Genomic DNA, 10,744 nt, shown 5'->3' on the forward strand with positions numbered 1-10,744 from the left:
TGGGAATTAATGGCATTTTGAGTGTAAGTTGACCTAATTTGAACTTAACGAAAGAATTAACAAAGTGAATGAAAACTTGTCGTGTTTCCAAATTCGTACATACAGTGGAGCGACTTATACAGAGTAGCAATATGAAAACAAACGTATACATACTACGCAAAAGCATTTTGTCTTTGTATACGTAATATATCTTTAAAAAGTATATACTAAACTCGCACTGAAATAATCAAACAGATATATAAGCAAGAAAACAGGTAAGGGACTTCACGTACTAGATGAAAAAAATGATAATCCAAATTCTCGGCGTTATCCGAATGGTTAGAATTAAGATGTCATTTACCTCAAATATACGCATATACATGCGGATAGGTGTTCAAGTCATATTTTCAGTAGTTTTCGAATTTTTATTATTCGTTTTAGCCCGGCCTCGGTGAAATGAATATCATTCAGTACGACGAACCCCCGCATACATACATACCAGCGAATGAGCGGAGGGTAAGGATAGATGTACCCCCGACATCGATGGAACGATGGCGAAATGAACCATCACTGGAATTTGTCGACGCGAGATACGGCCAAGGAGCGCAGCATCCAACAACCCCAAACGGCGCCATTCTTCACCTCGGCGAGGTAAACCCAGCTTTCGACGCCGATAGCAGCGTCGGCTCCCAACAGCGACTCGAAATTATGGGCCAAAACCGAGGACCCCCTAACGGCAATACCCCAGTTTATTACCAGACGAAGAACGGTAAACCTAGTGTTCACCGCGAGCATGTAGTTAAAACTAATAGAGATGGAATCAGAGTAGTGGTTACCTCCGATAGACAGAATTGGGTACATGAACATTCTCTAAAAGAGAAGGACCTGAAATGTTATTTCATTTCTTCCATTATTGCCGTAATTTTATTCTTTCCGAGCGGAATACCGGCAATCATGTACGCGATGAGGGCTAAACGAGAATTTTACGCGGGCATTGAACGAGGAGAAATCGAGACGGCCATCAGATACGCCAAACTATGTGAGAGACTGATTGTAATTTCCGTTGTTGGATTTGTTATATGGTTACTGATTGTGTTGGTTGTGGTTGAAATCGGAATACACCAACATCACCTCGGTAAAGGAGCTGGTTATCATACTATTGGGCGTGGTTTGCCCTGACCTAAATCTGGAATTGGTGCCATCAGAGGATTTAGTCGAGTCCTGGTCTCTTCTCGACTAGTGTTGATGAAATACGACCTTTTTGTATATATATAATAAAAATTTCCTTATTTTTCGTATTTGGTGAGAAAAAAATCATATTTATTTATATATTTTTATATTTGTATATTTTGCACAATTGATTCACATATAAATTCGTTTATAAAGAAACATACTTTTTCTTCATTGTTTTCACACCGAACACAGAGGACAAAGGACAGACAGTAGTAGGTCCTGTTTGCCGGTTAATTCAGGTTAGATAAAGATATCATATCACACGATTTATCAAACGCTTCGAAAAAACATTCTATTTAAACACGGAAAGATAACATAAAACAGTCATGTACACATGAGTCATATGAAAAATTACTCTTTCCAAAAACGAAACATATATATGTGTGTGTATTCGCTAACTTAATAGATTGGACGGATTTTTAGGGAAATAAAAAGAAAATGGCGAACAACGCATTGGATTATGTTCAAAGACATCCGAAACAAATGTCATTATTGGCTATGGTGATATTAGTGCTGATTCTAACGGAGCTTTTGCGAGTTCAACAACTCGCTGCAGCAATTCTCTTCATCTACTGTCTTCACGGTATGGTGATCGAAGGTACGGGACGAGATTATACGAGAATTTCCATTTTCATCGCTATCATTGTGGCGCACGTCCTGCTATTCGACTCGTTAGAAAATAGCCTGCGATCTGCCGTCGCAATGACGACGTTTTTGGCGGGGAAATACCACGTGTGTTTCTTAGTGGCAGTGTTGTTCATGGTGGACTTTTTAGACGCGCTTAAATTCGACAGATACGTCACTAGTGTGATGAACGGCTTTGTCATTGTGTTTGGCGCAATAATTGTGTCGTATATCCGTCAATTCCCTAAGTATGGAAGTCTCATCTTTCTAGCTGGGCTATTCTCAATGCGACGGTCTCAGGACAATCACCAATTTGAACATCCTTTGATACGGACAACGTTGATACTGGTAATGTTGATACTCGCAGATATTTTAGGATTGTTGTAGAGGTGGATAAAGGACGGCTGCGCGAATTGCATCTTTATTGATATAATGTTGATCCAATGAATCTTTCAAGGCATATGCCTATATGGGCTCAAAGTTCGTTGATTTTGAGAGCACTTCATGATTTATTCTCCCATTACCCACACTAAAGGGTATCATTGCCTTATAAAAAACCTTTATTCAGGTGTAAACATGATACCAATGCGAAATTTATAAAGTCAACGATATCTATATTATATATACGTACTACACCTAATAATAATATAATTCACGATATTTGAGCACTACGACGTTATTCTTAAACCGGTATTAGCCATTGTCATTTTAAAATTGCAGAGGGATATGAATATGAGTTATAGGAGATCAATTAGATTTGGTTTTTTTGTTATTCATGTATTTACGATTCAAACATTTTACAATTCGCACCGTACTGTATATCACGACAGCCAGTAACATCAGTATGCTTATTATCACAGCTCCCATAATGTCCAACATATACAGTTCAGAAATACTCGAATATGAAAGAGGCGATTTCAAATGTTCACCGCCATATTCCATAACATGATGAACCCAATCGATGGCCAGTTTCGAAGGATCTCCGGGGATATTCTTAGCTCGGATTGCTGCAGCTTTGATTGATTTAGAATAGCTCGGGTTTGAGATTAGTTCAACCAGATTTCGGTGAAGTTCATCGGCTGTAAAATGGTTGATGTCCATCTGAAGTCCAAATCCTTGGACCACCATTCTATGAGCGTTATACGGTTGATCCGCAAATAACGGAAAACCCAACATCGGAACACCGTTATAGAAAGCTTCCACCTGTCCATTCTGACCGCAATGAGTTATGAAAACCTTCGCATTCTTATGCGCCAGTAGACCCTTTTGGGGCAACCACTTTGATAGGTGTACATTATCGGAAACTTTAAAGTTGAACTTAGAATCATCCAATCTCCAGAATACTTGTTGCTCCAGGCGTCCAAACGCGTCTATAAATTTCTCTGCGACATCTGCCGGGAAATCCGCTTCGGCCTGACAACCGAAGCTCACTATAATAGCACCTTGAGTAGCTGCATCCATGAACTGTTTAAACTGACCAGTCAGCGGTTTAGCGGTGACACGAGAGATTCCCGCTACGTTTATCATGTTCGGTGGCATCACAATTGGGCAGTCCAATACAGGAACATGTACAACTAAAGTTAACATGGCTTCTTTCGATAAATCTAATAGAGTTTTCAATTTCTGACCAGGAAGATAATCTAGAAATTGAGTTTCATCCAATAGACGCAAGGGAGCTCGGTAAACCTGTATGTAACCCAGAAAATGCCGAAATCTATCAGACAATCTATGATTGGATCGTGATAAACAGGTCAATCCAGAGATTATCGGTGTAAGTCCCGTATTGAGCCATGGATAGACAAGTCCGGCAAATGTGATGAAAGGTATACCGTGTGTTTTAGGTACGAGATACCTGCAGATCGCAAAGCCATCTACGACAGCTAAGTCAAATTTCAACGATTTGATCTTTGCTTGGATCTCTTCATCATAAAGAATTTTATGACATTCACTATATATGTGTTTTTTCATATGGCTGATAATGACATCGTCTCCTAACATGGCTGTTTTCATTGACAATGTCGTATCCAGTTCTCCCACGTCGTATAATATTGTCTTCATTCCACTTGCTTTGATTTCTGGACGACGCGACATCGATTTTTCGACGAGCATATAAACATCGTGATTGTGAGACACCAATAGTTTACCGAGAACTCTGGTTTGTGCGATATGACCACCTCCAGGGAACGATAACATCAGAACTCTCTTAGCATCACACGCGCATATAAAAGCCAACGATATAAATACTCTCATCAAACTGATGGATGCCATTCTGAAATGACAAATCGCCTATCTTTTATTTTTTTGATGAAATTATTTTCAAGATAGCTAATGGTATTGTTTATTAATGGAGGCAGCAATCATTTTCTCGAACGTGCGCTGTGATATTCAAAGGACGGTACAAACTTCCCCATTATGGAATATCGTACAGGAGCGGATTAACTATATTAATTACGTCCTCTAAGGGATTAGCCTCGCCCATCCTCTGCAGATGAAAATCCGATCAGTCTACTGCATTTTATACCACGAATTGTTATAAACTATGATATTTACCTTTTTCGAATTTGCAATGTCAGACAGGGCCGATGTGACTGTATCTTAATCGCACTGAAGCGCATATACGTACGTATACATAGAAATTCCGTCAAAAAAACAAGTTTATGAAACATAATGAAGTAAACATAGTAAATGCAATTGTATCTTACAAAATTTTGGAAACCACGGGGTATTCGCATAATGAAGTTTATTATGCAAGTTTATACTAGCAAAGACCCCTGGGGTTACCTTTCGGTTCATTCTATAGGCCGCATGCGGCATGTGATCTACCCGTGCCCGTAGAGGTCTGGTGGGATCTCCGGAACTTGGATAACATGTACCAGCAGCGAAGACTGGGTCCTTCACCTGCTCTGGAAGATACTTGCAAAAACCGCGTGGAAATCATGGGTATTTTTATCCTTCTAGAACTTAAACTGGTTTCATTCTTATATACCCGTTTTTGATTGGTAGATCTGATTTGTCTTGATTTGATATCCCTTGCAAACCCACCACATCTGCCGCGAATAAAACAGAGATTGCTTTGAAAGAAATTGCCAGTTGAATGGTTTTAGTGTTGTTTCAAGAGTCTGAGGATTTCTGTAGGAACCCGGCCCGACAATCAGTAAATAGTATGTCCTACGGCCGTACGAAGACTTTGGCAAGCGAGTAATAATGAAAAAAAAACCCACTATGTACAGATTAAAAGAATTTAAAAACAAGAATTTATTTTTTCGAACAATCTAAAATATATAGAATACACGACGTTTCGATCTCACTCTAGAGATCATCGTCAGGTGTGAGATCGAAACGTCGTGTATTCTATAAATTTTAGATTGTTCGAAATAAATAAATCTTGCTTTTAAATTCTTTTAATATGCCGATAGTTGGTTTTTATCTTATTATCCGTTCACCACGTTTGAGTGTGGTTATCTTTTTAAGCGAGTGACATTTTAGTTTACGTTTTTGCCGCTGTCGTTATGTTTATGGGCAGCACTAAACGGGTCGAATTTACTACATTCTTACTGTGGTGGGTGTTTCAATCGGCCAATTCCATCAGCGCTTACGCTAATTTAATTTATGAAGTTATTGTCTTTAAGACCAATTTTTCATAGAAATGACTCCAATCAACCATCGATATATCACTAATCTATCAATTCTGTACGTTCCATGTATTCCTTTTGCAATTTCGTCTTCCGATGAAATAGATCTAAATTACAAATAATGCGACGATGACCGCATCGTTACGAAACTGTAGCAAACAAACATGTCGACACATAATGAGAAAAGTATATTTCCCTAAGAGCTACTGCGACTTTTGCTATAACTTGTAATAAGTCGTTGCACAGATGAGATGAAATATTTGTCATTTTTATCTTTTTATTCTATATGAATTATAGCGATTTTACGACGATACAGTAATCAAATTTGAATTAACTTTGTTACGAACAGATAGATCCATGTCAGATAGTAACTGGTACCGGTAATGTTGATACGCGCAGAAAATGTAAAATTGTCGACGGGAGGATGCGATTTCGTTATACCGTCAATCTTCATTGTGCATACTATGTTAAACAAATTGATGCTCCAAATTTTCAATAAATTCTAGAGAATCGAAAAATAACGTGAAGAATTTGCGAGCTCGTACTTTTGGCGGTTTTTTTATGGAACAGATTTTTCTATTCAATCCGTTTTTCATTGTGAGTAAATGGAAAGAACTTACGGATCTTACCAACTCGAATCGACAGTAAAGAACATTACATTTTTTGACGCCTTATAAAACGTTACCATTATGAAACTTAAACAATGTTAACCATTCAGCGTCATTTTACAAACGACAACCGTAAATCGATGTGCAAAACGTCACAGGTTTATGTGTACACATACAAGCTATTTGGCAAAATATTATTGATAAAGATGTAGAATGGCTCCCTGCGATTATATAATGACCTCTATTTGAACGTCGAAATGTTATATTGCATTGAATATCATGATAAGAGGTATTGTAATAGTAAAGGATGTATGATTATATCAGGAGCGGCAGGCATAAATAGAAATGATAAGTAAATCGGATTATTCGGTTAAATGGCGGATGTATACACGATTTGGAAGTCTGATATAAAAGTCAGACCCTGACATGGGGATGCTAGTGGAATGACGAAGCTATCTACGATCTGAGTAGGGCCGGCGTGAATTTCATCGGCGGCTACAAGCGGTCTATATAAAAACGTGTAAACAAATAATTTCAATATTCAAATGGTTTAGAAAATATGTTCGATATTAGGGGTATGCAGGTTTCATGAGATTAGCAATCTATAATAGCATAGCTGTCATATACGGCTCCGCGTTCACTGATGGCATGTGTATAAGGTGACAATTCAATTCAATACTTTATTGATCCTTATTACATTGAAATTCCGGGATGAAATACCCAAATTCAATAAAGTTACAAATTTTAGAATAAGAAAATACAAAATACAAGACACATGAGTAATTCATACAGAATAACATGAATAAGTTATTTAAATGACGATGTCAACCCAGACTCAAGTCTAGGATATCGAGTGACAGCCAAACCGGGCCCCGGGACCGGGCCGGCTGGCTACACGATATGCTCGAAGTCATGATGAAGCAGACATCAGAAGAGCTCTTTCTTCAACCATGGAGGCAATGAAGTTGCAGACCAGCTTAGAGCAAACGTGAATCGAAGTCGGTCACAAGTTGACAATTTTTATTTTAATTAGACCAGTCGAAGACTGTATCATCGCCAAATCTCATAATTCCCCAAATCTCATAATTCCCCAATATATATATATATATATATATATATATATATATATATATATATATATATATATATATATATATATATATATATATATATATATATATATATATATATATATATATATATATATATATATATATATATATATATATATATATATATATATATATATATATATATATATATATATATATATATATATATATATATATATATATATATATATATATATATATATATATATATATATATATAGATCGTATTTATCAATCTTAATCTAAAGAAGCACAACATTTGAGCAGAATAATTCAATTTTTGAGTTATTGTGATGAATTGAGCGCAACACTGTATATAAAAGTACGGTGACATTTAGATTTTAATTTGTTATTCTTTGATTTTTTAAGATTTAAAAATTTTACAATTCTCACCCTACTGAGACAGCCAGCAAAATCAGTATACTTTATTAACAAACCTCCGATAATGTCCAACATATACAGCTCGGGAATACTAAAATATGAAAGAGGCGATTTCAAGTGTTCACCGCCATATTCCATAACATGATGAATCCAATCGATGGCCAGTTTCGAAGATCTCCGGGCAATTCTTGGCTCGGATTTCCCGCTATCGTTGTATATTGGAGCAGGACTAGACGGTCGAGGTCAATTATTTTTGCTGTGGCTGGTGTTGCGGTCATGCTATAAAGACTGAAAGGCTAATAAGCGTATTCCCTTAAGACTGCGACTTTTGCTTTAACATGTAGTAACTCTTTGCACAGATGTGTGTGAAATATGTTTTATTCATATCTTTATGCTTATATATCATATGATTCTAGCGATCTTACGCAGTTCAGTAGCCACAATTTGACAGTAGACGAACAAGCACTGGTTATGTTGATACTCGCAGTAAATGGGTAATTGTTGACGGATAATTGATCCGTTGTACCGTAAACTTCGGAGCCTACATCTTATTAATGCATATATTTATTTTAGGCGAACCACACTCCAAATGTTCAATAAATTCTATCACTCGGAAAATAACGCGAAGAATTTGCGAGCAAGTACTTTTATTATTTTGATGGAGCAGATTTTTTTATTCCAATCCATGTTTCATCGTGAGAAAACGAAAAACAGAACTTTTATTAGCAACTCGAATTCACAGTTAAGAAAATTACATTTTTATAACTTCATATGTATTTAATAGCCATAAATTCTATCAAAACGCGCAATTTATAACATATCTAATTTGTTACTCTCAATTTAAACTAAGCACAATATTTGAGCAGAATAATAATAATTCAATTTTTGAGTTAACGTTATGGAAAGAGTGCTGTCGCAACACTGTATAGAAATGTACGGTGACGATCATTTAGATTTGATTTTTTTATTCTTTAATTTTTTACGATTTAAATATTTTACAATTCGCACCGTACTGTATATCACGACAGCCAGTAACATCAGTATGCTTATTATCACAGCTCCCATAATGTCCAACATATACAGTTCAGAGATACTTAAATATGAAAGAGGCGATTTCAAATGTTCACCGCCATATTCCATAACATGATGAATCCAATCGATAGCCAGTTTCGAAGGATCTCCGGGGATATTCTTAGCTCGGATTGCTGCAGCTTTGATTGTTTTAGAATAGCTCGGGTTTGAGATTAGTTCAACCAGATTTCGATGGAGTTCATCGGCTGTAAAATGGTTGATGTCCATCTGAAGTCCAAATCCTTGGACCACCGTTCGATGAGCGTTATACGGTTGATCGCCAAATAACGGAAAACCCAGCATCGGAACACCGTTATAGAAAGCTTCCACCTGTCCATTCTGACCGCAATGAGTTATGAAAACCTTCGCATTCTTATGCGCCAGTAGACCCTTTTGGGGCAACCACTTTGATAGGTGTACATTATCGGAAACTTTTAAGTTGAACTTAGAGTTATCCAATCTCCAGAATACTTGTTGCTCCAGGCGTCCAAACGCGTCTATAAATTTCTCTGCGACATCTGCCGGGAAATCCGCATCGGCCTGACTCCCAAAGCTCACTATAATAGCACCTTGAGTAGCTGCATCCATGAACTGTTTAAACTGACCAGTCAGCGGTTTAGCGGTGACACGAGAGATTCCCGCTACGTTTATCATGTTCGGTGGCATCACAATTGGGCAGTCCAATACAGGAACATGTACAACTAAAGTTAACATGGCTTCTTTCGATAAATCTAATAGAGTTTTCAATTTCTGACCAGGTAAATAATCAAGAAGTGGCGCCTCGTCCAACAACGTAAATGGATCATGCAAAGCCTCTATATAGGCCTGAAAATGCCGAAATCTATCAGACATTGACCTATGATTGGGACCTGATAAACACGTCAATCCAGAAATTATCGGCGTAAGTCCAGGACTGAGCCATGGATATACAAGTCCGGCAAAAGTGATGAAAGGTATACCGTGTTTTTTAGGTATGAGATACCTGCAGATCGCAAAGCCATCTACGACAGCTAAGTCAAATTTCAACGATTTGATCTTTGCTTGGATCTCTTCATCATATAGAATTTTAATACATTCAGTATTAATTTGATTTTTCATGTGGCTGCCAACGGCAGCGTCTCCTAACATGGCTGATCTCATTGACAATGTTGTGTCCAGTTCTCCCACATCGTATAATATTGTATTCATTCCGCTTGCTTTAATTTCTGGACGACGAGACATCGATTTTTCGATGAGCATATAAACATCGTGATTGTGAGACATCAATAGTTTACCGAGAACTCCGGTTTGTGCGATATGACCACCTCCAGGGAACGATAACATCAGAACTCTCTTAGCATCACACGCACATATAAAGGCCAACGAAATAAATATCTCTATCACATTGATGGAAGCCATTCTGAAACATAAAAGATCTAAGTTCATAAAGGCATTTGTGTCATGGCAGAGTCTATTGTGGCCCGGTCTTTAATATAACACATGAAGTGATGATGGGTCGGACATCCAAGTATAGTGGAAACTCGTTAACGACCTTGGATACAATGATTTCTCAGTTTTATAAACCTAGAATTTCGTCCCAATATTTACCACTATACTGGCCCAACGAATAGTCGGGTCCACTGAACTTGCATCGGAGGTTCAAGCCTAACGGTTATCAACAGTAATTCAAATATCATTGTCCTTTAAAGGATATTTCATCTCTTGTTACAATACCCAGTAATAGCCCCAGGAGGAGCACATCCATGAAAGTATCTATAATATTGCATTTATTATTTAAGGTACCCCAATCTACTACGCCTCTTTTTTTCCTGACCCAGTTTAACCACAACAGTATGCAACGTATGTATAGCCTAATACACCGTGTTTTACCTTCGCGTTGCAGCGTTCAATGCTGATCGTGTGGTGTTGTCGCGGTATACTGCGAGAGTGTTATCAGTGTCAGTATTGACTACCGACTCAATGAAAAGCGCTAGTCCTATCTCTCATTCCCGACATAACAAGATAGGAATAACAATTGCTTAAAACCTAAATAACCGAGTCTTGCAACCAAACAAAAACGGGCAATTGCTCAAAAAAAACAGTAGACTATAGATGGCGTGAAGGT

General features: G+C 37.5%; 3 protein-coding genes across 4 annotated transcripts; 1 reads left to right on the plus strand and 2 right to left on the minus strand.

The window, feature by feature from the left end:
* The first annotated feature begins 10 nt into the window (after positions 1-10).
* LOC141914917 (uncharacterized) lies at positions 11-1,328 on the plus strand. The gene is made up of 2 exons (XM_074806258.1): positions 11-254; positions 421-1,328. Exon 2 carries the CDS (start codon positions 436-438, stop codon positions 1,156-1,158), a length of 723 nt encoding a protein of 240 aa, XP_074662359.1. The 5' UTR covers positions 11-254; positions 421-435; the 3' UTR covers positions 1,159-1,328.
* A 1,255-nt stretch (positions 1,329-2,583) lies between these two features.
* On the minus strand, positions 2,584-4,104 carry LOC141915540 (UDP-glucuronosyltransferase 1A8-like). Its single transcript, XM_074807108.1, has one exon. It carries the CDS (start codon positions 4,102-4,104, stop codon positions 2,584-2,586), a length of 1,521 nt encoding a protein of 506 aa, XP_074663209.1.
* Positions 4,105-8,348: 4,244 nt separating this feature from the next.
* Positions 8,349-10,692, minus strand: LOC141912280 (UDP-glucuronosyltransferase 1A8-like). 2 transcript variants are annotated; one of them, XM_074803523.1, is made up of 2 exons: positions 10,510-10,692; positions 8,349-10,039 (listed from the first exon to the last, which is right to left on the minus strand). In XM_074803523.1, the coding sequence occupies exon 2, from the start codon at positions 10,036-10,038 to the stop codon at positions 8,515-8,517; it is 1,524 nt and encodes a 507-aa protein (XP_074659624.1). In that variant the 5' UTR covers position 10,039; positions 10,510-10,692; the 3' UTR covers positions 8,349-8,514. The 2 variants fall into 2 exon arrangements, with proteins under 2 accessions (XP_074659624.1, XP_074659632.1); XM_074803531.1 differs by lacking the exon at positions 10,510-10,692 and adding an exon at positions 10,228-10,271.
* Between the last annotated feature and the right edge of the window lie 52 nt (positions 10,693-10,744).

Source organism: Tubulanus polymorphus, chromosome 1, assembly GCF_964204645.1.
Source record: "Tubulanus polymorphus chromosome 1, tnTubPoly1.2, whole genome shotgun sequence".
Classification (NCBI taxonomy): domain Eukaryota; kingdom Metazoa; phylum Nemertea; class Palaeonemertea; order Tubulaniformes; family Tubulanidae; genus Tubulanus; species Tubulanus polymorphus.

What these genes read in the sequence shown, in the direction of transcription:
- LOC141914917 (XM_074806258.1), top strand. Translation starts at nt 436, where the DNA reads ATGAATATCATTCAGTACGACGAACCCCCGCATACATACATACCAGCG.
- LOC141915540 (XM_074807108.1), bottom strand. Translation starts at nt 4,104, where the DNA reads ATGGCATCCATCAGTTTGATGAGAGTATTTATATCGTTGGCTTTTATA.
- LOC141912280 (XM_074803523.1), bottom strand. Translation starts at nt 10,038, where the DNA reads ATGGCTTCCATCAATGTGATAGAGATATTTATTTCGTTGGCCTTTATA.